General features: G+C 38.9%; 1 protein-coding gene across 13 annotated transcripts in view; it reads left to right on the top strand.

Annotated features, from left to right (window-relative positions):
* Nucleotides 1-27181, top strand: part of LOC101926696 (uncharacterized) — a 67959-nt gene that overhangs the window by 15048 nt on the left and 25730 nt on the right. For 9 of the 13 annotated variants that reach the window (XR_012427185.1, XR_012427181.1, XR_012427179.1 and 6 more), the window contains 2 exons: nucleotides 10472-11569; nucleotides 26629-26742. Coding sequence is in view for 4 of the 13 variants with exons in the window: in XM_045377640.3 (XP_045233575.2) it covers nucleotides 10472-12339 (1868 nt within the window). In the remaining 9 variants the exon portion in view is untranslated. Of the gene's footprint in view, nucleotides 1-10471; nucleotides 14756-26628; nucleotides 26743-27181 lie in introns of those variants that run through there. The other 4 variants (XM_045377640.3, XM_065534304.2, XM_065534305.2 and 1 more) reach the window with 1 other exon arrangement.

Below are 27181 nucleotides of genomic sequence, written 5' to 3'. Positions count from 1 at the left end.
CTTGTAAATCTTGTATAGTACTGGATAAGGTCTGTACATCTGAGATTAATTGATTGGATAATTTAGTATATTGGGTTAGTGAGACTCCTAGGCCTGTGGCTCCTGTAGTAAAAGCAGTGGTGATTCCTAGTCCAGCCAACAAGGGAATAAATTGTATGGCTCGTTTCGGTCTATAAATAAAATGTTCAATAGCGGGGATGGGGATAGGTTCATCTCCAGGGATGATATCAATGTCGGGGAGAAGAGTGGCCAGAACACAAAGCCCTGTCCAATTTGTAGGTAGATACGTATATGCCATGTTGTTTCCACAAACGAAAACCGAGCCATTTATAGCACACAAAGGGTTGGTGGCATTGATTATGGAAGTACAGTTGCCAAACACAACATAGCCTAAATCAATTTCTTTAGTGTTATTATATGATGGTGAAAAGAGGCAAGAGGAATTAGAAAACGTCATCGGTTGAACTAAGAGGCGGGGGGTAATAGGACAGGAATTATTTACTAAGGATTCATTTGAGTAATTGACATAGGGCAATGAAAGGTTAGGTATGGCTAGAGGAATAGGGGGGCCCATTTTAAGACAAAGCCAACAATCGTGGGCCAGGCTTGTATTGGACATTTGAAGTAAATTGTAAGTAGCATTGAGGATATCAAAGGTTTGGGCATCGAGCTTAAAATTACCTCTAAGCTCAGGCAGGGCTAAAGGGTGATATTGAAGTTCAGGATAAGAAGCTTTATGAATTTCTTCTAATTTTTTCTGGACGGTTTTAATTCTTGTAATATCTTTTTTTTTTTTTTTTTTTTTTTTTGAGACGGAGTCTCGCTCTGTCGCCCAGGCTGGAGTCCAGTGGCCTGATCTCAGCTCACTGCAAGCTCCGCCTCCCGGGTTCACGCCATTCTCCTGCCTCAGCCTCCCGAGTAGCTGGGACCACAGGCGCCCGCCAGCTCGCCCGGCTAGTTTTTTGTATTTTTTTAGTAGAGACGGGGTTTCACCGTGTTAGCCAGGATGGTCTCGATCTCCTGACCTCGTGATCCGCCCGTCTCGGCCTCCCAAAGTGCTGGGATTACAGGCTTGAGCCACCGCGCCCGGCCAATTCTTGTAATATCTAATGGGCCTCCTCCATCAGAAATGTGAATGGGGGCGGTAGTGCTCCAACAAACAGGCTTTCCTTTTTGGCCGTTACAAGGAGATTGTACAAGTTTATTAGTGGATCCTAATACTTGTACGTCATTAATGCCTCCAGTTTGTGTTTTTAGTAACGTGGCCGTATAATATGTTCTATTGCCTGATTTGCATTGTTGATAGGAGGTATAACAGGAACTATGTACAGAAGATTGGAAAGAGCTACAAGGGCATTCTAGGAGCGGCCCGTTAGGTGAGGTATCTCTTGGGGTAGACTTACATTTCCATAACTGGTTTGGCATTAGGTAAGCTGTCTTGCCCGTGCAGGTCACCTGGGTGATTCTATCTGACGGAGGTTCAGATATTTGTCCCCCTCTGCAGTCACAAGGCTGGCCGTATTGTTTTTGTAATAATTCTTTTGCCTTACGAGGGTCACCAAAACCTGCATAGACTGTCACTATGTTGTATAGAGCGATTATTCTCCAAAGGAATTCCATGTTAGGCTTCATTTTCTGAAAAACAAGAAGGAAAGAACTTCTCAGGGAGATTTATCTTCCCTGGACTGACAATGGTTATGATTTATTTGTCTTACCAATCTTTCAGGCAGCCATCTGGCTGCATCATTTTTTTGTGAGAAGATGCATACTGAGCCTCTTCCCCAAATTAAAACTGGATCGGGGCCATGCCATGAACTATCAGGTGGATCTTTCCATTTTACCATTGCAAACTGTTTTTGAGATTCAGGATGCCAGAAACAGTCGGCAGCCGATTTTCCATGACTGTCCAAATTTAAAAAATTAAGGATAAACAGGGCATGATTGAGTATGTTTCTGGGGGTACCCTTCACGGGGTACCAGCTCCCCCCTTTTAATTTTGTGATAATAGTTTTTAATGACAGATGAGCTCTTTCTACTATACCTTGTCCTTGGGGATTATAGGGAATGCCTGTGGTATGTTTAATTTGTAGGGTATTACAAAATTGTAAGAAGGTTTTGGATATATAACCGGGGCCATTATCTGTTTTGATTTGTTTGGGTATTCCTAAAATAGAAAAGCAGTGTAATAAATGAGCTATGACATGTTTGGCGGCCTCTCCTGTTTGGAGAGTTGCACTGATGAATCCACTATAGGTGTCTATGCATACATGAATATATTTTAGTTGACCGAATTCTGAGTGGTGAGTAACGTCCATTTGCCAAATTTCGTTGGGGATGAGTCCTCGGGGGTTAACTCCTAGATGGGGAACAGGTAAATATGTTATGCAGTTGGCGCATTGTTTAACTATTTGTCGAGCTTGTTCTCTGGTAAGTTTAAACATAAGTCTTAAGGTTTGGGCGTTTAAATGATGTAAGGCATGTGCTTTTTGCGCTTGTTGCAAATTGTCTGTAGTGACTGTGGCTCTGGTTTTTGTTGCCGTGTCAGCTGTTGCGTTACCTTGTGTTAGAGGTCCCGGTAATCCTGAATGTGCTCTAATATGCCCAAGAAAAAAGGGAGTAGTCCTTTTTCGGATAAGTTGTTGACATTGTAAAAATAGGTTAGCTGTGTCTGAAATATGTTTAATTTGAGACACGGTCTCTAAGAGGGGTATTGAATGAGCCAGGGAGGCGCTGTCTGTATAAATGTTAAGTGGCTGACAAGGAAAAGCTGATAGTGCTGCAATTATAGCTTGCAATTCGACCAGCTGAGCTGATGTATAAGCGGTCTGGAATTTAACGACTACATTATTGTAAGTGTAAGCGGCAAGTCCTGTGGAAGATCCATCAGTGAAAATTAGTAATGCGTCATTGAGAGGTTCTTTACTGGTAATATGGGGAAATACAAATGCATGAAGTTTACAAAATTGAATAAGTTTGTTAGGTGGGTAATGGTTGTCAATCGCGCCAGTATAAGAAGCGCAAGCAATTGGCCAGGCTTCCGTATTTTGTAACAGCCAATGGATGCGTGATTGAGTGTAGGGCTGTATAATGGTAGAGGGTTCTATTCCAAAGTATTTTCTACTGTTTTCTCTTCCCAAGATAATTAGATCAGCTATGGCATCATAATAAGGCAACAAAACCTTTTTAGGGGAGGAGGGCAGGTGTACCCACATAATGGGATTGTTCTGCCAAAATAGGCCAGTAGGGGTTATTGTTGTGTTAAAAATAAGGAATATTAATGGCTGAGAATAATCAATACCGGTGACAAATTGTGTTGCAATGGCATGTTCTACCTGTTGGAGTGTTATTAATGCTTCTTTAGTAATGGACCTGGGGGATTTTGGATTAGAGTCTCCTTTTAATATATTGAAAAGAGGTTTTAACTCTCCTGTGGTGAGCTTTAAGTACGGTCGAAGCCAATTTATGTCTCCCAGTAATTTTTGGAAATCATTTAAAGTTTTTAAATGATCACGACGTATAACGGCCTTTTGATTAATGATTTTGGGTCCATTAATCTGGAAACCAAGATAAGTGTATGGATCTTGTAATTGTACTTTTTCTGGGGCTATTTGTAGTCCGGCTGCTGTTAACTCTTGTTTGAGTTGGGCGAAGCACTGTAAGACTTGTTCGCCAATTTCTCCTGCTATTAAAATATCATCCATATAATGTATAATATACATTTGTGCCCATGTTTTTCTGACTGGCTCTATAGCGGCAGCTACATATTTTTGACACAAGGTAGGACTATTGGCCATACCCTGAGGTAAGACTTTCCATTGATAGCGCTTCATTGGTTGTTTAAAATTTGTAGATGGAAGACTAAAGGCAAATCTTTTCTGGTCAGCAGGGTGAAGGGGAATTGTAAAAAAGCAATCTTTAAGGTCAATAATGACTTTAAAATATTTTTGAGGAATCGCAACCAGTGAAGGCAATCCTGGTTGTAAGGCACCCATAAGGATCATAGTGATATTTACTGCTCTTAAATCTTGTAAGAGTCTCCATTTACCAGACTTCTTTTTAATAACAAAAATAGGTGTATTCCAAGGGGAATTACTTTCCTCAATATGTCCTGCTGCTAGTTGTTCCTGCACTAACTGTTGGGCAGCACTTAGTTTATCATTGAGTAAAGGCCACTGATCAACCCAAACGGGCTCATCTGACTCCCAAGTAATGGGGTCAGTGTACCTTTGGGGTGCAGGTATGTCAGTGGCCTGAGCTAAAAATTTCCAAACCCCTTTTTATCAAGCTGTCCTGAAACCAGTATAGGCTGTGGGATACCGTTCTCTCCTTTTCCAAGACCTTTACCAGGGGTGTATCCTTGAGTTAACATTTGTGCAGTAACTATATCATTTGGACTACACATTATAATTTTCATTTGAGAGAGTAGATCTCGCCCCCAAAGGTTAACAGGTAGGTAAGGGATGACAAATGGCTTAATGAGGCCTGAATTGTTTTCTTTATCTGTCCATGTTAGGTATTTAGAACTTTGTTTAGGATTACTGCTTTGTCCAATTCCTCTCAAGTGAGTTAAAGTTTCTGTAGTAGGCCAATGAGAGGGCCAATCTTCCTGTTTAATGATAGTTACATCAGCCCCTGTGTCTATTAGTCCAGTGAATGCCTTCCCGTCTAACCATAAGGTTAGAGAGGGTTTTTGATTTGTAATTGGTTGCACCCAATATATATCTGATGATCCGAAACCTTTTATATTTCTATTAGAGTATTGGATATTATTATCTGTTTTAACCAAAGGTAGCAGGAGTAACTGAGCTATTCTAACTCCTTGAGGGACAGTAATAATACTATCAATAGCTCTGGCCATAATTTTAATTTCTCCTTCATAATCATTATCGATAACTCCAGGGAGGACTTGTAAGCCTCTCATGGTGACACTACTTCTTCCTAAAAGTAGCCCAAAAGTGTTAGGTGGTAAGGGTCCATATATTCCGGTATTTAAGGTTTGCGGTCCCATTTCAGGTGTTAGTATTGTGTGGGAGGTGGAACTGAGGTCCAATCCTGCACTTCCTGGGGTTGCTCTACTAAGTTTTGAAATGGATTGCTGTTGCTGGCTGGAGCAAAGCTGACTGCCCCATATGCTTGTTTCGGGGCCTGAGGCTGGCCCCTCATCCCGTTTCCCTGCCTGGGGGGTAAAGGATTTCCTTGACTATCAGTTTTAGATTTATATTCGTTTGCCCAGTGCCTTCCTCTTTTACACCTTGGGCAAAGGCCTGGGATTTTTGCTTCTGGACTCTTATTTTGGTTTTCACAGCAATCTTTTGCAAAGTGTCCCCTTTTACCGCATCTAAAACATCCCCCTTTATTTTTACCTTTGTTAATGAGGAAATCTCTGTTTGGCCGCTAAAAGCGGCGGCCATTGCTAGGCCTTGTTGATATGAGGGCCCAATATCTGAACAAAGGCGAATGTATCCTGTTAAATCTGTTTTCTTTCGATAAGGTCTGATTGCCGCTTGGCAGGCGGGGTTAGCATTTTCATAAGCTAACTGTTTAACATAATCTACACCCGTTTCTGCATTTCCAAAGATTCTACCTGCCGTGGTCATAAGTCTATGCACAAAGTCTGAAAATGGCTCATCGGGTCCTTGTTTAACCGCTGTGAGCGAGGCCCCTGGATCTCCTTTAACGGGAAGTTTTCTCCAGGCTTTTGTAGCAGCAGCCTGGATTTGTGAGAACAGTCCAGGGTCATATTGCATTTGGGCCTGAGTGTCTGCATAATTACCTGAACCTGTTAACATATCAAAATCCCAACCGTTTCCTGCCTGTTGATTTCTTTTAGCTGTATCTCTACAATATTCAAAGAACTCTGACTTCCAAATTAAGTGGTCTCCCCCAGAAAGAACTGCCCTGACTAAGGTATTCCAGTCTGTAGGAGTGAGCCAATTCTCAGCTGCAGATTCCACTATAGCAAGAGTATATGGAGCAGTAGCCCCATACTGAGAGGCAGCAGTCTTTAACTCTTTTATAATAGTAAAATCAAATCCAGTATGATGCCTCCAAGCCTGTCCCTGTTCATCTATGGTTTCTGTGACCGGAAAAACGTCTTTGGGGGAGGAGTCTTCTCTATGTCGGCTAGCAACTAACCCCCCTCTTGGAACATGTTGTCCAGGCCGCTGAAGTGGGCGCAAGGAACCCTCCATAGCATCTGAGTTAGGTATTTTTTCATTTCCTGTTTTTAGCTTTTGGAGCCTAATTATCAATGATTGATGTAACTCTTCAAGTTTAATCTGTTCTTCTAGTTGAGCAATTTTTTGCTTTAATTCTTCTTTGGGATCTATTGCTGCCATAACAATGGGTGCAGAAGCCTCATTATGTGTCTTATTATATGGGGGTGGGTATGAAGAACAGGGAGGCAAATCAGTGTTGTGATATTTAGCCGCCTCTTCCTCTAAATCATCCCAATTTATATCCAATTGATTAGGCTTATTAATTTCCTCCTCCTTTTGAAGCATCTGTAAAATTGGGTATTTTTTTGGTTTGTTTTCGTGTGGTATTTCTTTATCTATTACAGAAGGAGACTTAATTTCCTCATGATCACTTTCGAGGGAAATGAGATCTTCCTCCGTATCTTGCGGAGGCTTTGTGAGGTTAGAGCGGGAGCTAACCTTTAAAATAGGCTCTGTCTGAGCGACTGCAGCCATGACTTGCGGATTGGCCTCCTTCTTATCTATTAAATCTCTAATGAGGTTCCAATAAGAGAAGGCGGTTACAGGAATTTTTTCTGACCCAAAAATATTATAATAGTCCTGCAAACAATCCCCTACTCTACGCCATCTTTTAATATCAATAGTTCCTTCCTGTGGGAACCAAGGGCAAGTGTCTTTTACAAAATCAAAAAATTTAAACAAATCATTACCTTTAACCTTTACTCCTCGTATCTTTAAAGCCTCTTTTAATTGTCCTACATATATTTGATGTTGGCTTAATTCTTGTCCCATTTCGGACGCGTCACTTACCTTCGATTCTGACGCGGCAGGTTCCCGCGGTGATCGGAAAAGTTTGACTCCTTTTGTCTTTGTTAGCGGTCGACCGTCCTTTGGCGTCCTCTTCCTCACGGAGTCCCTCGTTTCCAGGTCCCTGTTCGGGCGCCACGTATCCCGGCCCGCGGGATAGTCCGAGTAGGCCCTGGAGGAGGGGGTGGGAATTTGGGGAACAAGAGACACGAGAAATGGAGACAAGACAGTGCTCTGATCAAGTCTCGTTTAATGGCGGTAATGCACTGCCTTATATACAGTTGGAAGGGAAGGGGTTGGGCTAAGGCGGAAATGATCTCATTGCCGAGGGCGTGGCCAGGTTAGTTTCGGTTTCTCCGGTCGGACGTCATGTTGCGCTTGCGCTATTAAGTAACAATTTTCCCGGGCGCGGGAAAAGTGAGTGAAGAAGAAGCAGGAAGAGCGCCATCTTTAATGAGGTATTAGTACAGGGGAAAAAAGGCAAAGATAGGGAGAAGGTGTGGGGTGGAAATGAATATAGCTCAGGCGTTTAATCCTCAATTATTATTCGCTATGGCCGGGGCGTGCAGCTCCGGACAACCATCACCTCACTTGAAACCAAAAGTAAAATATGCCTTATATACTGATTCAGAATCTTTTTTCCATTTGTGCTCTCTGATTCTGTCTAATTCCTTATCCTGACCTCAGATGCTTTAAGGAGAAATATGATTGGGATAGCACTGAAGTCTTCCTGTCTCTAAGGGACACTGGAAGCCATAACCTACCCATTCAAATATTGTGGGAAGCTTCAGGAAGAGGAAGGAATGAAACTTAGTCTCTATTAAATACAGGACCCCAAGTTGCCATTCTAGTCAGTCCACTGTGGGGAGGAAGCACCTGAATTCACCTAATGGGATTTGGGCAGGGTTCAGCAGAAGGGAGGCTAACATGGTTTGTCAGTGGGGCTCTTTAGGCCAATTCAGTATACTGTTGTTACTGCTTCTACATCTGAATGTTTAGTAGGTATTCTGTATTTCAGTATCACTTAAGTGCCAGAGGGGATCCTCCCTATTGGGAAGAACTGAATATAGAGAAGTGCCACAAGTCCTTTGGGACCCCTCACAAACCTAATGACTCCTTTGAGGTAGTCTTTATTTATGACTAATGATTCTGCTAATTGGAGCCTTTGGCAAGACGGAAGAAGCCTCCACTTGGAAGTACCCCTTTAGGTTTTAGACTTTCACCCAAATTGGACGTGTTTTCAGCTCTCCAGACCATTTGTAGTCTGACAGATATGACTTTTGTAATAAACACCACTCAACAATGGGCTGATAGTCAAGAAATTCAGTGGGAACCGGTACTGTGGCATAAGCCTGTAATACTAGCTACTTAGAGGGCTAAGGTAGGATTGTTTGAGCTCAGGAGTTTAAGATCATTCTGGGCAACCTAATGAGACTGCATCTCAAAAAGAAATTCAGTGAAGCTTTCATGTGCCCTACAATCATAGGTATCTGGTATTGTTGAGTATAGGAATGGCTCCTCAGAAGTCAACTCAGAAAAGATATAGACTCTACCTTCCTAACCTTTTTCTGGTTCACACTCCTTAGTAAGGAAGTTTGTTCACTGAATGTGGCTGTTGCCAGAAAGGGCTTATGTCTTCTTGGTCACTTCCTTAGAAATAACCAGGACAAAAGAGGTAGAAATTTATTATAGAACTGATTTTGAAAATTTAAGATTCTGTTCTGACCATTCCTGGACATGATGTTTCTTTCTTTCTCCTAATGGCAGTTGCTGGCCAGCCTGGTTGGTGGTAGATATACCTTCCTGGTTACAGCCTAGCCAAAATGGAGCTTATGGGGTTCAAATTTAATTCTGGTCCAGCTATCTGGATTCTTTTGTTGGATAGCATGTCCTAAATCATAAAGATAATGATCACTCAGTTGAGTGCAGTGCTTGTGAAGTACACTTACAGTGGCTCATATAGACCATAACACAATACACTTTCTTGCAACCAATTTTCAGAGTGATTTATATTATCACTTTGTGGTCTGTGTTTACTACTACAAATTGTCGTATACAAATATAGATCTCTTTTTTTCCCATAATTCAACAGTTTTATTTACTTTGGTATGTGAAAGGAAAATAAATCTCCAGACCCCAAAATCACTAAGCTAAAAGGAAAAGTCAAGCTGGGAACTCCTTAGGACAAACCTGCCTCCCATTCTATTTAAAGTCATACCTCTGCTCAATGAGAGAAATGCATATCTGATTGCTTCGTTTGGAAAGGCTAATCAGAATCTCAAAAGAATGCAGCCCTTTATCTCTTATCTACCTATGATCTGGAAGCCCCTCTCCCTGCTTCGGTTGTCCCACCTTTCAGATCGAACCAGTGTACATCTTAACATATATTGATTGATGTCTCATGTGTCCCTAAAATGTGCCCTGACCACCTTGGGCATATGTCATCAGGACCTCCTGAGGCTGTGTCATGGGTGTGTCCTTAACCTTGGCAAAATAAAATTCTAAATTTACTGAGACCCATCTCAGATATTTGTGGTTCACAGGTATATTCATTTTTAAAAATAGCTAGTGCATGCAAGTGATGAAAGAGTCAAACATTATCAAAGTGTTTGCAATAAAAAGTTTCTCAGAATTCCTCATACTCCTCACCATGTGACTCCCAGTTTTCTTCAGGTGTAACCATTATTATTTTCCTGGGTATTCTTCCTAAAGACATTCCTATGGCAGAACTAGGATGGCCTTCCATTTGAGTGAAAATAAAAACCATAATTTTCATACTAAGATGGAAGGTATGCAGCATTATCCCATTTGGAATCCTATTGATGTTTTCACATAATAAATTCAAACAGTTGTATGAAAACTCAATATTTAAGTGATTGCTGTACTTTAGGACTGGGATCATTCTCGTTTGTGGCTTTATTATATAAGGTATTGAGAACATAGTACATGTTCCACTGGTGTATTAACAATCAATTGTGTACCATTTCTAAAAATTGATAAAGAAGATACAAACAAAGTAATTGAAGCATTTTCTTTTCCTTGTTTTTCTTTTTCTCTTTTTTGTTAATACCATACTTTTAGCCCAAATCGCTGGGTAGTACTAGATAAAGCCCAACCAACTTTTTTATCTTTTTTGAGATTCACCCTGCTTGCCTTATATATGTTAATAAAATACTTATGTATTCATTCTAGGATTTAGTCACAATTTACTAATCACTAATTAGGCTTCAGAATTCCTAGATCTCCTGTGACAAACATACAGAGCATATCTGGTACATCACTTCTATAAATGATTAATGTGATCCCTTACTTATTGAATCTTTCTAGGTTTCCTCAGAGGGTAATGTTCATTTTTTGGAATACTCACACTGAGATCACATTTTATGGGCAAATACTAATCTGTGTCACCTGAAACTTTCTTACAATATACAGAACGCATTCCATTTGGATTTTGTTTATTGTTCCAGATGGTGAGAACAAGACCAAGATTGGAAAGCCAGCTTCAGAGGAGGGAATTACAGCAAAAACTGAACCATTGACAGAAGAGTCTAGCAGTCTCAGAGAGAATGTTCTCCAGGATTCTGAAGGCAGAGAATTCTGTGAATTTGGGGATAAATTAAATGAAAAAGATCAGAACGTCTTTAAAAGGAGACCTCATAACTGTGACAAATATGGGCAAAGCTTTGTTTGGAGTACAAGCCTTTTTAGGCATCGAAGAACCCGTTGTGAGAAACCTTATGAATGTGATAAGTGTGAAAAGGCCTTTAGTGTGAGCTCAGCCCTGGTTCTGCATCAAAGAATTCATACTGGGGAGAAACCCTATTCTTGTAATTGGTGTATTAAAAGTTTCAGTCGGAGCTCAGACCTTATTAAACACCAAAGAGTCCACACTGGTGAAAAACCTTATAAATGTGATGAGTGTGGGAAAGCCTTCAGTCAGAGCTCAGATCTTATTATACATCAGAGAATCCATACAGGAGAAAAACCCTATCAGTGCAGTCACTGTAGTAAAAGTTTTAGCCAGCGCTCAGATCTGGTTAAACATCAGAGAATCCATACTGGAGAGAAGCCTTATACTTGTAACCAGTGTAACAAACATTTTAGTCAGAGTTCTGATGTGATAAAACATCAAAGAATTCACACTGGGGAAAAACCATATAAATGTGATGTGTGTGGGAAAGCCTTCAGTCAGAGCTCAGATCTTATTCTGCATCAGAGAATCCACACTGGGGAGAAACCATATCCATGTAATCAGTGTAGCAAAAGTTTCAGTCAGAATTCAGACCTTATTAAACATCGAAGGATCCACACTGGAGAGAAACCCTATAAATGTAATGAATGTGGGAAAGCTTTTAATCAGAGCTCAGTCCTTATTTTACATCAGAGGATTCATACTGGAGAGAAACCCTATCCTTGTGATCAATGTAGCAAAACCTTCAGTAGGCTTTCAGATCTTATTAATCATCAACGAATTCACACTGGAGAGAAGCCTTACCCATGTAATCAGTGCAATAAAATGTTTAGTCGAAGATCGGATCTTGTTAAACATCACAGAATTCATACAGGTGAGAAACCCTATGAATGTGATGAATGTGGGAAAACCTTTAGTCAGAGCTCCAACCTTATTCTTCATCAGAGAATCCACACTGGAGAGAAACCTTATCCGTGTAGTGATTGTACTAAAAGCTTTAGTCGCCGTTCAGATCTTGTTAAGCATCAAAGAATACACACTGGAGAGAAACCATATGCATGTAATCAGTGTGATAAAACTTTTAGTCAAAGCTCAGACCTCACTAAACATCAGAGAGTACACTCTGGTGAAAAGCCTTATCATTGCAATAGTTGTAAGAAAGCCTTCAGTCAGAGTTCTGACCTTATTCTTCATCAGAGAATTCACACTGGAGAAAAATCATATCCATGCACACAGTGCAGCGAAAGTTTCATTCAGAACTCAGACCTCATTAAACACCAGAGAATCCACACTGGGGAAAAACCATATAAATGCAGTGAGTGCAGGAAGGCTTTCAGTCAGTGCTCAGCTCTTACTGTACACCAGAGAATCCACACTGGGGAGAAACCAAATCCATGTGATGAGTGTGGCAAAAGCTTTAGTCGGCGTTCTGATCTCATTAACCATCAAAAAATACACACTGGTGAAAAGCCGTATAAGTGTGAGGCACGTGGGAAAGCCTTTAGCACATGCACAGATCTTATTGAACACCAGAAAATCCATGCTGGGGAGAAACCTTACCAGTGTGTTCAGTGCAGCAGAAGTTTTAGCCAACTCTCTGAACTTACTATTCATGAGGAAGTCCATTGTGGGGAAGACAGTTAAAATGTGATGAATGTGAGAAAACCTTTAGTATATACTTCAACTCTATTCAGTACCAGAGACACCATACCAGGAAAAAATCTAATGAATGCTGTTCATTATTGATGAGTATGAAAAAGTTTTTTAATCAGTGGTAAGCTCTTATGCTGCATTAAAACCACACTGGAGCCAGGCGTGGTGGCTCACGGCTGTAATCCCAACACTTTGGGAGGCAGAGGTGGAAGCATCACTTGAGCCCAGGAGTTTGAGGCTACAGTGAGCTATGATCCCACCATTGCACTCCAGCCTGGGCAACAGAGCAAGACCCTGTCTATTAAAAAACAACAACAACATCAAACAAACAAACCAAAAACACCAGTACCACACAGGAGATTAATTCAGTTTTTATAATGAAAGTTTAACTCAGAGCTCAGACATTACTAAAATTAAGAAAAATTCTCCAGCCTGGCCAACATGGTGAAAGCCTGTCTCTACCAAAAAATAAAAAATAATTAGCTGAGTATGGTGGCAGGCACCTGTAGTCCCAGCTATTCAGGAGGCTGAGGCATGAGAATCACTGGAACCTGGGGGGTGGGGGTTGCGGTGAGCCGAGATCCGCCACTGCACTCCAGTCTGGGCAACAGAGTGAGACTCTGTCTCAAGAAAAAAAAAAGAAAAAGAAAAAGTAAAACTCTGAGGAAGAGTCCTGTGAGTTGTGGGAAAACCTTCAATGTGAAAAAATTTTTTACTGAATGTGAGTATACAACAATAGAAACAAATTTCTATCTTTTCTATAATGTTGGAAAAGCTCTAGTCTTATTCAGACATAACCTACAGGAAGAGAGTTGTATTATTGTGAGAGATCTAATGCAGAACTTATCAAGTATTGTAAAAATCAGTGTGGGAGGTATTCAGTCAAAAGTCAGAAGGAAATGTATTATTGTTATAATCTCAAACCTTTAGAGAGCTTAAATTACCAATTGCATATCAGAAATTATTTTAGATAATGTAGGGAAAACTTAAATCCCCTCCATATCTTAATTGGCATTTATAATAATATGACACTTAACCCTGATAGCTAGTCTTACTTTATGCTAATGCTAGATATCTATTTTTAAATTCCACGTGTGTAAACATGCTATACCATTCTGATATTAAACTTACTAAGTACATAATTCCAGTGCCTCCTTTTCTCAGAAGTTTTTTTTTTGTTTTTAGTTTTGGAGGGTATAGTTTTGGTTTTCCTAGTGCACATTAGTTTGTGCAAGTTCTCGTAATGTTCACAGGAAATATAGATTTATTTTGCTTTGAATAATACAGCCTATAAATTCTATTGGTTTGAAAGTTCTTCACTACCATTTAATAACAGCTGCTAAACCTGTGAAACAGGATCTTTAAAAAATTTTTCATTATGTCAAAATGTAGAGATGTTTCTAGCAGCATTTATCTTCTCATCTATAGATTGAACAAAAAGTAGTAGCTGTGAAATTGTGATTTGTAATAAATATATATCTGGTCTTCATCCCCTAGTACAGAGCTCCTAAAACCCTTGCAATTTCCTGAGTGGTAAGAGTAATTAGGATGACAAGCCCCTTTAACCACACCTGAGTTTATGTTAATGAGATTACTTTTGGAAAGACAGAACCACAGGATGGGGACTAGTTGCCAGGAGAATCAACCATGTGATTAGAGGGTTGGAACTTTCAGATCAACTCCACCCTACCTTGACCTCTAGGAGGAGAGAGGCTGGAGATGGAATTCAGTCACCAGTGGCCAGTGATTTAATCATTCATGCCTACGTGATGTGGCCTTCATAAAAACCTAAAGGACAGGATTCAGAGAGCTTCCAGTTGAACTTGTTGAGGTACTAGGAGGGTGTTGTACCTAGGGAGGGCATGGAAGCTCAGTGTTCCTCCCACACACCTTGCCTTATGCATCTCTTTCATCTGGCTGACCCTTAGTTGTATTCTTTTACAAGAATCTAGTAAAGAAACTTTTCCTACATTCTATGATCCATTCTAGCTAATGCTGAAACTCAAAGAGGGGATTGTAGTAACCTTGGATTTATAACCAGTTGGTCAGAAGCATCAGTGAAAACATGGACATGAGATTGGTGTCTGAAGTGCAGATTAGTGTCCGAAACTGACACAACTGGTTTCACTTGTAGAACTGAGCCCTTAACCTGAAGCATCTATGCTGATCTGATTCCAGGTAGATAGCATCAAAATTTAATTACAGGGCACTTAGTGGGTGTCCACGGAAAATTGGAGAATTGCTTGATATGGGAAAACCTCATATACATCTGGTGTCAGAAATATTGTGAGTATAGAGAAGACAATAAGTTTTTCCTATACAGTAGCTAAAGTACCTACATGATTAATTTGTATAGTCTATTCTGTGTAAAAATAAAAAGACTTTCTGATTTTTTTTCAAGTGGCAACATTCATCAGACTTTTTTGATTTCTGACATACATCCTGAAAACAGGCAACACACATGCAAAGTTTTCCACTGAAAAATAGAAATAGTTTGAAAAAATAAAAAATTCAAATTGTCTTTCTGGTATTAACAATTTGATAAGTTCTGCTACTAAATAATAGTACTACAAAGTTGTTTACTCTGTCCTCCATAATTGTCCAATTAATATTTTAATTTAGCATTGTTATATTACTTCCTTAGTGTGATGCTAAGGCAAGACCTTTTGGGAGGTTTTGTAGTACATAAAAAGAATATACTGTCTCTTCCAATGAAGTGTATATTGTATAGTGATAGAGACTAATATGTACAGAAAACACATGGCTCAATGTAATCATAAAAGTAGGACATGCTTGTAAGAACTCAGAGGAGTCAGGGTTCAATTCTGATTAGAAGGAAAAGGGAGAGCTTTGTGGAAGTCCTGAAGTCCTTGAGCTTTGAAGGATGGGAATAGAAGCATAAATGCAGGGAGGGAATAATCACAATGGCACAAAAGGAAGTGCAAGAAATGTGGAGCATGGTGGTTATCACTTATTTGGTAAATATTCAGTGTCGGGCACTCTACTGGTTCCTATTGAAGAGGGGCAGGGGAAGGGCGCCTGCCCTCAAGAAGGTCACAAACAGTTACGATGCATTATGAAAATGCTTATTGAAACATACATTTCGAAGGGTAAGAATAATGTGGAAATGAAAATCAAGTGGGGAAAAAAAAGGATTGTGATGCTAAACAAGCAGGCACTTTAATGGGCTGTAGCTTATCTATAAAACAAATGTACCTGGTGGGTTAGACTAGATTTTATGTTTCTGCATTTTATTCTCAAAGTAATGAAAAGCCATTAAGGTCGTTGAATGATCTTTCTGCTTTAAAAGAAGTTTCAGATTAAAAGGGGGAGAGAAACTAACAGGAAATCCATTTTTAAAGTCTGGAAATAAAATCATGAGGTCCAGAAGTAGAGGAGCTAAAAGGCATTGACATGATGATAGGTTGAGAAGTGGGTAAGAGAAAGGTAAATTTTATTATCTGTTCTTTGGAGAATTTAAAAAGCAAAGAAGAAAAAACAGGGTGGTCTCCAAATCTATTTCTGAAGTTTAGCTATCTCTCCTGAGAATACATTTTGAGAGCTTACTACACATTTCTGTATTCAATGTCCTACGGGTAAACTCAAATTCATGAACTTAACACACACACACACACACACACCCATGATTTCTTCCTCCTGAATTGCCTATCTTTATGAATTACACTACTAAACACCTTGTCATCCACATAAAATAACTGGTAATCAACCTACACTCCTGACCTCCAGTTTTCCAAACCTGGTTGCTTACTAGGTCTTAGAAATGAGTGACAAAACTACAAAATTCGAACAACTGTCAAGAATATAGAGTGGAAGGGAAATGCAGAGAATTGGGCCTGACACTTTATGCCAGTTGATTCTTCCAGGCATTTGCTGATTCTTGAACTGACAGGGAAAAGGGCCAAGAAATCTATTCAAACCATGCTGGAAGGTTAAATGAAACTCAGCTGACTCGTGCTAGGGAATAAAAATTAGAGTATAAATTGTGCGAAGTAGGTGGTGTCCTTGTAAACACCCCACATTCTCAATGTAAACACTATATGGCTACACCCCAAGAGAGGATAAAACCTGACCAAGTCTTAAAAAGACTGAATGCAATGTCAAGTAAGGTCAACCTTTTAGTGAAGTAAGTTATCTTCCCCTAATCTAGCTGCCAGCTAGAAAAGACGAAAGGGTGAATCGTGTCTGGAGGATGGCTATCCAGATTCTGCAATTTTTCATGCACAGTATGTCCAATCAAAACTTGCCAAAACCATTAGAGTCAGAAACATCAATATGAACTCATATATACATTTTATGCACACACAGATGGATTATGAAGAAACAATTATAGAACATACATCTATACATAAGTTAGTATGCATACATACACTACCTAGCTCTTTGAGAGGATCTAGAAGCAATGACACCCCAGCATCAATGAGCATAACCAGACCTTGGTTTCTAAATATCATTCTCCAAATGAAAGGAACCAGGGCTTCTTTGAGAAATGACTGGTTGTAGGGCTAGGGCAGGGAAAACGCAAGATGAGCCTAGAGCATCTTGTACAGAAAGTAGGTAAGAGTTCAAAAACAAAAGGATAGGGGCATGTCAAAGGAGCATAGGAGACAAACTGAAGGAGTTCCCAAGGCCAAATAAGCATACATGCATCCATACTGATAAATAGGTATGGGAGAAGAGACAACTCTTCCTTATGGAAAAATTCCAAATTATATATTTAGATTCTCTCCTCCTCCAGAGGAAGCTGGACCTGTTGACCTACTTCCAAAGGATAGAGTATGGAAAAGGAAAAACTAACGACAGTGGAGAAATCTGACAAAAACTACCTTAAGGCAGGGCTTGTCAACCTTAGCACTATTGACATTTTGGGGCACATAATTTTTTGCTGTGAAGAGCCGTCCTGTGGATTTATTAGACATTTGATAATATCCCTAGCCTCTATCCACTAGATACCAGTGGCAACCCACCCCAAGTTATGACAGTCAGTCAAAAATGTCTCCAGCCACTGCCAAATGTCCCCTGATGGTCTTCTCACCTGCCTAAGATGCACCAGCTAAAGGGTAACATCACCAGTGAGTGATGTTATGTGAATATTATGTACCACGTGGTATGATGTTACAAGAAAGTGACTTCAAATTGTAGTATTCTTTTTAAAAACCTGTAATCCCCAAATCAACTAAAATCAGAAATAAAAGAGGGCATGTTACTGCTATAATTTCAGAAATAAAAAGGATTAGAAGAAACTTCTAGGAATAATTGTACACCACAAATTGAAAAACCTAGATGAAACAGACAAGATCCTAGAAACACACAGCCTACCAATGAATTGTGAAAAAGTAGAAAATCTGAATAGAACTATGGCTAGTAAGATTAAATTAGTGGAATAGGTGGCTTCACTGGTGAATTCTATCAAAGAAGTAACCCCAACTCTTATTAAACTCCTATAAAATATTACAAAGGAAGGAACAATTCCAAATTCATTTTATGAAACCAGCATTAACCTGACACCACGCCAGACAAAGACACTACAAGAAAACTACAGACCAATGTCCCCTATAAATAATCCTCAACAAAATTCTAGAAAACACAATACAACAATGCTTTAAAATAATTATACACCATGTCCAAGTTAGATTTATTTTTGAAATTCAGAATGATTCAACATACAAAAATCAATCAGTGTAATACACCACAGTAACAGAATGAAGGAAAAAAGTATGATTAACTCGACTGATGCAGAAAAAGGTGACAAAATTCAACACTTTTATGATACACTCAACAAACAAGGAATATAAGGAAACTACCTCAGTATAATAAAGGCCATATTAAAAAAAAAAAAATCCTACAGTGCGCATCATAATGGTAAAAGACTGAAAGCTTTTTCTCTAAGAGAAACAATATGCCTGCTTTCACGACTTCAACATAATACTGGAAGTCCTAGGCAGATCAGTTTGGCAAATAAAAGAAAGAAAAGGCATTCAAATTGGACCGGAGGAAGTAAAATTATCTCTATTTGCAGATCACATAATCTTATACACAGAAAACCCTTAAGATCTCACACACACACACACACACACACACACGAACTAATAAGTGAATTCAGCCAAGTTGCAGGATACACAATCAACACCCAAAAATCAGTTACATTTCTATATACTGACAATCTACAATCTAAAAAGGAAATGAAAACAATTTCATTTACAATACCATCAAAAAGACTAAAATACTTAGCAATAAACTTAACCAAGTAAGTGAACGACTTGTGCCCTGAAAAACTACAAAACATTGCTGGAAAACGCAAAAGAAGGCACATATAATTGGGAAGATATCCTATGTTCAATACTACCCAAAGAAATCTACAGATTCAATGCAATCCCTATCAAAATTCCAATGACAAGTTTTGCATTAATAGAAAAACTAATTCTAAAACTCGTATAGAACGTAAAGGGATCTCAATTAGCCAAAACAATCTTGAGAAGCAATAAAGTCGGAGGTCTCACACTCCTGATTTCAAAACTTACTATAGCCAGCCATGGTGATGCATACCTATAGTCCAAGCTACTCAGGAAGCTGAGGTAGGAGGACCCCTTGAGCCTGGGAGTTTGAGAACAGCCTGGTCAACAGAGTGAGACCCAGTCTTTGAAAAAAAAAAAAAAACTTAATACAAAGCCACAGTAATCAAAATAGTGTGGTATTGGCATAAAGACAGACACTTGAGGAAGACAAGAAACTTTTAATCTGAGGAATGTGAACCTCCTTTAAATTATCAGGCCCAAATAGACATTGAAATGTGACAGTAGTCACTTTTTACTTCAGGCTTGAGCTAACTATTTCTAATCTGCCTGCTATAGGGACTCTAGACTGTCACCACCAAGTAACCATAAACCTAACAATGCCTTATGCTGGAAACCATAGCTCATACCCATTAGTTCAACAATGTATAGCTAATCCCTAATCAGTGTTATTTCTGTAAACCAATGAGAATTCCTCAAACGTTTGTAAATTGCTTTCTGTTTTGATTCATCCCATTTCTTTTTTTCTTTTAAAGACTCGAGACTCTCCTTTGCTCTCTGCAGCGCTTCCCAGTGGTTCCCAAATTCCAGTCCTCAACCTTGGCCAAAATACTCTCTACGTTAATTTTGCCTCATTTTCTTCCTTCAGGTCAATACACATAGACTAATGAAATATAATAGAAAGCCTAGAAATAAACCCTCTCATATATGATGAAATGATTTTTGACAAGGATGTTAAGACCATCCAATGAGGAAAGGACTATCTTCTCAACAAATAGAATTGGGAAAACTGCATATTCACATGCAAAAGAATGAAGTTGGACCCTTACACTGTACCATATGCAAAAGTTAACAACAACAAAAAAAAGATCAAAGACCTAAACATGGGAGCTAAAAATATAAAGCTCTTACAAGAAGACAGGGGAAACCCTTCATGACATTGGATTTGTCAATGATTTTAATGGATATGACAGTAAAAGCACAGGCAACAACAAAACCCGATTTTAAAGTGGGCAAATTGCTTGAATAGATACTCCTCCAAAGAAGATATATAAATGGTCAATATTCACATGACGAGATGCTCAACATCATTAACCATTAGGAAAACGCAAATCAAAACCATGATGAAGGCCAGGCGCAGTGGCTTACACCTGTAATTCCAGCACTTTGGGAGGCCGAGGCGGGCGGATCACGAGGTCAGGAGATTGAGACCATCTTAACACAGTGAAACCTCGTCTCTATTAAAATACAAAAAATTAGCCGGGCATGGTGGCACGTGCCTATAGACCCAGCTACTCAGGAGGCTGAGGCAGGAAAATCGCTTGAACCTGGGAGGTGGAGGCTGCAGTGAGTCGAGATTGCGCCACTGCACTCCAGCTTGGGTGACACAGCCAGACTCCGTCTCAAAAATAAAAAAATAAATAAAAAATAAAAAACCATGATGAGATACTGCTTCAGATCCATTAGACTGGGTATTTTCCAAAGAAACAAAACAAAATCAGAACTTGTTAGCAAGTATGTGGAGACATTGGAACCCTTGGGCATTGCTGATGGGAATGTTGGTGGCTCCTGAAAAACTTAAAAATAGAATTGCCGTATGATCCAGCAATTCTACTTCTTGATATATACCCAAAAGAAGTAAAATCAGGGACTCAAGCAGATATTGTACATCAATGTGCATGACGATTACTACTCGTAATAGCCAAAAATTAAGGAAAAATATCCTATTCTGAAAAACAATTTTAGGAAGAAATGAAGAGGCATGGAAAGAGTAAATCTGAAGGTAAATCTAACTGAATATTGACTGCAAGATAATAATTCCTAAAATCAGGACATTCTCAAGAAAGTAGTAAAAGTACCAATTTGTAATGGATTCTAATAAAAACCAAGGAGGCATGTTATAATCCCTAGGGTAAAACAGGAGTATATGTAGCAACTTAATAGAAGGTAAAACGCATTAATTAAAAGTATTGATTAAAAGAATGCAACAAAAATAGAAAACATAGAACAGGGAAGACAAATAGATAACAAATAGAAACACATTAGATGCAAACCCAAATACATCCGTAATTACATGTAAGTGAACTAAACGACAAATATTCTTCAGTAGAAACTTTTTTAAAAAGTTAATTATATGCCACTTACCCAGGACACACAGTAACTATAAGGACTCAGGAAATTTAACATTAAGAGTATGGAAAAAGATACAATATTCAAACACTGAAGAGAGCTGTTAAATAGCTTTACTAATATCAGACAGGAAGTAGACCTTAAGGCAAAAATGTTAATAAAGTAGAACATTCTATTGATTAAAGAGTCAATTTGGCAAAAATATAAATATTCTTAAAAGTATATACACCCAATAATGAGACAGAGTAGGGATGGGACTCAGCCTACCCCCACCAATGTATTTTTCCATAACATACTTGCTGACCAGAGGTTAGCAAGTGCTCTGAAAAAAACTAAGATAAGCAGCATCCCACCATAAATCTCATTCAAAGGAGTTAACCCTGTTGCCCTGATGTGCATAAGACCAGAAGAATGATCTTCAACAACATGCTTCATTATAATACTAAAATTCCCACATATCTGCCATTTTGTTTCATTGAGGTGTTGTTGTTTTTAGGAGGGGTGTTGGTTGGTGTTTGTTTTGAGACAGGATGTCACTCAGTCACCCAGGCTAGAGGACAGTGACATGATCACAGCTCTTTGCAGCCTTGACCTTCTGGGCTAGAGTGATCCTTCCACCTCACCCTCCCAAGTAGCTGGGACTACAGGCGCACACAACCATGCCCTGCCTAATTTTTTTATTTTTGTAGAGATGGGGTCTCACCATGTTGCCCAGGCTGGTCTCAAACTCCTGGGCTTAAGTGATCCTTCCATCTCAGCCTCCTAAAGTGCTGGGATTACAGGTGTGAGCCACCCCACTCGGCTTATCTGCCATTTTGATCATGTGACATGTATGTTACCATGATTCCGTACTGTATCTGCCCACTCTGCATTCCATCCTGCACATGTAGTGATGCTCACCTACCTCATGAATTATGCATGTCATCCTCCTTAAGACATCGTGATGCAGTCTCAGAGAGTCAACCAGAGAACTCTTTTTCCCTGTGCTGTTTCCCTTATGCCCAACCTTTCTGGGCATAAGTCTTAATAAAACTTAATCTCAGAAAAGTTTGACTGGCCTCATATTAATTGCCATTACATTGAGAGCTGACAGTGTCATACCAATAACATATCTCTTGGCAACCATGAAGGGATTGTGAGGATTTTTGTCCTTACGCTGGGTGGTTGAGAGCTTGCAGGACTAGTTGATGTGACCCTTTTTGCAGCTAATGAGCAGGTACCTGAACCTTTGATTCAGTGTCACCACAAATGGTGAGCCTTCATCTGGCCTCCTGGGGCTCCTTGCTCCACCCATAAACAATGTTCTCCTCTCCTTTCTATCTTCATTTGCTCCTTTCAGCACTCCTTTTTATTTTTCTTCACTTTCCCCATAGTTTCACTATTTTGGATTGCCTTAATAGACATCTGTGAGAGATGAATTAAAACAGTTTCCCCCAGGGTCTGATTAACCTGGCAGGAAGCAGGACATGTTGCATCCCTCCCCTGGCCTACATGGTCTGGTTTGGATTTCAGTCCCGAAGAATCAGGCAGTCTGGTTTGGGCTGGAGTCCTAAAGAATCTGGTTTCTGGAACTCTGGCTATTGATTCTGTAACTTTGTTTAAAAGCCCTGTCTACTTCATTTCCCTGTGCCACACTTAGTGGGGAAGAGAGATCTTTGACTTTTCCTGTTATTTGTCTGTCCAGTGTGTAGTCCTGTCAGTTTGGGGAGACTGCCTGAGATGGTGCCAGGGACACCTGGCTAGACTTAAGGAAAGCATCATGGATGCCTGGATGTGGGAGTCAGTGTTGGTTTTCTGCACAGTAAGGAAAGTTGAGAGCTCAAATGATTAACCTGCAACTATGGAGTTAAGTAGAGTCTTCTAGTACTGTCTTCCTCTGCCTGCTTTGAATCTGTTGTTACTAAGCTGTTGGTGCTGAGATAAGACTCATTATTTATGGTCTAACTGAAATATAAACATTGGAAACTCATTTGAAACTGAAGGAAACAAAGGGTAAAAGAGGCTTTTTAAAACAAACTGTCATAGAGACTGCTTTACCCAAATTTTGGTCCACAGCTTTCCTTGGATTATCTATTGGGGTAAACAAAATTTAGCCATATGAACAGTTTCCAATTTTGTTTAAAAAAAAATCATTTGGATCCATCTATCTTTTATGAAGTATTGACTTTGTATTGCTATCATATTTGGCTAGAATATGAGGTAAGAGCTATTGGATCTTTATGTGTATATATACATGTTTAGATGTGTTTATGTGTGTGTACATGCATTATGTTAAGTGTTGTGTCTAGCATGCTACTAAATTGGCTTATAAGTAAATGAATACTCATAAATTAAGTCCAATGCTGTTTTAGTTTATATGACTTTAGCAATCTTTGGCAAATTTAAGATTGTTTTAAAGATTATTGGCAAAATAAAAACATCTTCAAAATTCATACATTTGGCCTAAATTAGGCAGGTTAAAAGACTGTGTTTGAAAAAAAAAAAAAAAAAACACTGTATTTGCTAGATGCTTTAAGATCATAAACTGCTTCTGTAATTTTTGATAACTGTTCAACTTGCCTGCTTCGAAGCCATTAGATTCTAGGCCCGGGGACGGGACATGTAGAGTTAGCCATGCCCCTCACTATGGTGGAAAAAGAGTCAGATATTATCTTCAGTTCCGTGTCTTAGGCTCTGCACCTGGTACATAATTAAAATTGCTTACACTAAAAATAAAAGCTATGTGTTTTTTTATAAAAAGCCATGGGGATGTGGTTTTTTAAAGAGAAAGTAATTTTTTCCAGTTTAGAGGGTTTAAAAATTATTTCAAATTAAAGAAAGATATGATAAAACTAAAGGTTTAAACGAATTGTAAAAGATTTATAAAAGACTACTCTTGCAAAAAAAAAAATTACATGTGGGAGCAAGTTGAGTTACAATTAAAAGGGTATTATTTACTTTTTCCACAAATTAAACATTAAAATAAAATCACATGATGCAAAGCCAAAATGTGGGCCCATGTGTCAAAATAACAAGGGTTTCTTGGAATATTAAGTTGCTCTAACCAAAAATTGTAAAGGGTTATTTATGGACATCTTACCTTGTGGTCAAACTAAGTAAAATTAGATAGATTTGTTTATAAGATTTTATTTAAAATTAACCTTAATGCTAATAATGCATTAATACAAAGGTAGAATTTGGTTTTCTCTTTTAAACAAGATTTTTCTGTAATAATTAAAATGATAATAAAAGATTTTAAAAGGAGACAGATTCAGTTGGCCTTATGATGTCTTCACCACATCTTATTGTCTGGAAAACCAAGTCTCTACCAAAGAATAAAAGTTTTGCTTTTTTAAAAAATCTTTAAATTATTATTATTTTGGCTAAATAAATGGCTTATAGTGACCTGGGATTCTATTTTATGATATCAAGTGTTTTAAACATTTGCTATTGACAAACTTTCCAAGATCAATTTCTAAATTAAATCTGGTTTTTTTTTTGGTCCTAATTAACTTTTTAACTATTAGGTCCCCTGAAGTCCAAAAACGACATATTGAGCTTAGTTGGTATATTAAGATCATATAGAAAACACTGTCAAATATAAAATGTGTTTAACTTCCTTTGGGTCATATTCATATAAATATGTTATTAATTTGTGTTCCATAATTGTATTTTTGGAAGAAAAGACAATTTTTGTTCCTAATTCTGATGTAATTCTGATTTGTCTCAGTATTTGTTATCAGTAATAATTATGGTTATGTGGAATTATTGTGTGCCACAGAGATGGCCAGATTTCCTTGTTAGTTGTGTCTTTAACTGTGACTGTCCTAAGACTTTTGTCGTCTACAGATAATTGTTGTCTTGATCCTTTTCAAAAGGTGGTTTATAATCAGCTATAAAACTCTCATGGGTGCTCTTGAATGAAGGTTCCTGATAACTTTAGAGATTGTGCCATTGAAATAGAAAAAAAGAAAAACCTCCAGGACTTGCATAGAGAGCTGATGTGTTCATGAGGACTGTTGGCCCAATATTGGGCAGAACAAGAGTTAATTGCATGGACTTAAATAGAAGACTGAAATAGGCCAGGCACAGTGGCTCATGCCTGTAATCCCAGCACTTTGGGAGTCTAAGGCCAGAGGATCACTTGAGCCTAGGGGTTTGAGATCAGCCTGGGCAATATAGGGAGACCCTGTCTCTACAATCAATCAATCAATCAATAAGCTGGGCATAGTGGCATATGCCTGTGGTCCCAGCTACTCAAGAGGCTAAAGTAAGAGGATTGCTTTAGCCCGGGAGGATGAGGCTGCAGTGAGCTGTGATCACACCACTGCACTCTAGTCTGAGTGACGGAGCCAGACCCTGTTTCAAAACAACAAAAAAGACTGAAATAATCTTTCTTAGACCTTTTTATTTAAAACATTGCTGATCCTTTTTGCTATGTTTTTCAGAATCAAGAAAACGTTTTTCTCTTTTAAGCTATTTACACCTTTTAACAACTGAGTAAAGTATACTTCTGTAAGCAAAATTGGGGGCATATTTCTCTCTCTCTGGTTAACTTCTCCAGAATTTGAAAATTATTCGTGAGTATTCCTAACTTGTGGCAATATAGTTGTTTGCCTAAGTGCAATAAGAATCTGTCTTCTTTTGTAACAGGCACAATTAGAGACACTTTTTGTTTTATTAAGGTTTTGACTGGAATAGTATGTTTTCAGAATGCTTTTAAAAACTGGGGATTACTTAGAGATCCCATAAAAGCTCCTTGGAGGAAATGGTTTCATACTTTGTCTATGCAGTTCCTGCGCAGGGTTCCTGACCTGTGGAAAAGATTGTCACTTTCTGACAGGCCCAGGAGCCCCCAAACTATTATAAGACTTCTAGAGGAAAGGCGTTCACCCAATTCATACAAGTATTTATAGGCACAAATACATCCACAGTGGGGCTTAAGGCTTTGAAAAGTCTAACCAGAGATTCCTACGGAATAAAGTTTCAGCAAAACCAATTTATTTTAAAAAAGGATACTATATGGCAAATGATTATTCTTGCTGTACTTTATGCAAATAATCACACCAAGTATAATAAGACTAAAACGGCCAGACATGGTGGCTCACACCTATAATTCCAGAACTTTGGGAGGCCAAGGCAGGTGGATCACACAAGGCCAGGATTTCGAGACCAGCCGGGCCAACGTGACAAACAAAACCTTTTCTCTACTAAAAATACAAAAATTATCTGGGCATGGTGATGCACATCTGCAGTCCCAGCTACTTGGGAGGCTGAGGCATGAGAATCACTTGAACCCAGGAGGCAGTGGTTGCAGTGAGCTGAGATTGCACCACTGCACTCCAGCCTGGGTGACAGAGCAAGCTTCTGTCTCAAAAAAAAAAAATGGCTAAAGCTTACCTCAAAATAAGTTTTAGTCTTGTTATACCATGTCCTACCATGGTTTGTCTTTGGTAAAACTAGGATACTGGACAGGAAAATTACGTTTTGTTTAAAAAGAAAATGTATAGTGCACTAGTTATTGGATTCCAGTTCTTGTCTGTTGTTTTTGAGTTTTTGTTATATTCTACAATTTGGATTGGCTCTTTAATTCTTTCTGGACTCCAAACCAACATTTTCAAAATTTTCTTTTATTTTTCAGACTAGGACTCAATGAAATTGCTGCTCCCATGTTCCTGAGGCCCTGCAAGCTGAAGCTTATTTCTCATGATATAGGTAAGAAAAATGTGTCAGATTGCGACCACCTTCCTCCCTGGTAACTAAAGATATTTTGAGTCTTACGTCTGGATATATTGTGTCCAACATTAATCTTTGTTTTTTTTCTCTTTCCATAGAAATGCCTCTTATTAAAAACCTGTTTGCCTTCATTAATATAGAGGCTCAGCCTATTTGCAATGCCTCCTCCTGGAATGAGACACAGCTGTTTAACTAAACTAATATATTCTCAGGACTAGGAAGCTGACTCAACAAAGGTGTGGATGGTTGAAGCTTGTATCTTCCAGGCTTCAACAGTCTCCACTCAAGCTGATGATGGAACAACATATACTATACTAGGAGAATCTAAGTCCCTATAAATCATTAGATCAGTCAGCAAGAGATTTTTACAACCTCCAATGTTAGGCAAGGACAACAGTCCAGTTCAGGAAGAAGCAGCTCCAGAAGACAAGACCTCCAGCCCCTTCTCCGTAAAAATA

This window comes from Macaca fascicularis, chromosome 18, assembly GCF_037993035.2.
Source record: "Macaca fascicularis isolate 582-1 chromosome 18, T2T-MFA8v1.1".
Classification (NCBI taxonomy): domain Eukaryota; kingdom Metazoa; phylum Chordata; class Mammalia; order Primates; family Cercopithecidae; genus Macaca; species Macaca fascicularis.
Note: the sequence above shows the minus strand (reverse complement) of the source record. Positions and strands in the feature narration are given on the sequence as shown.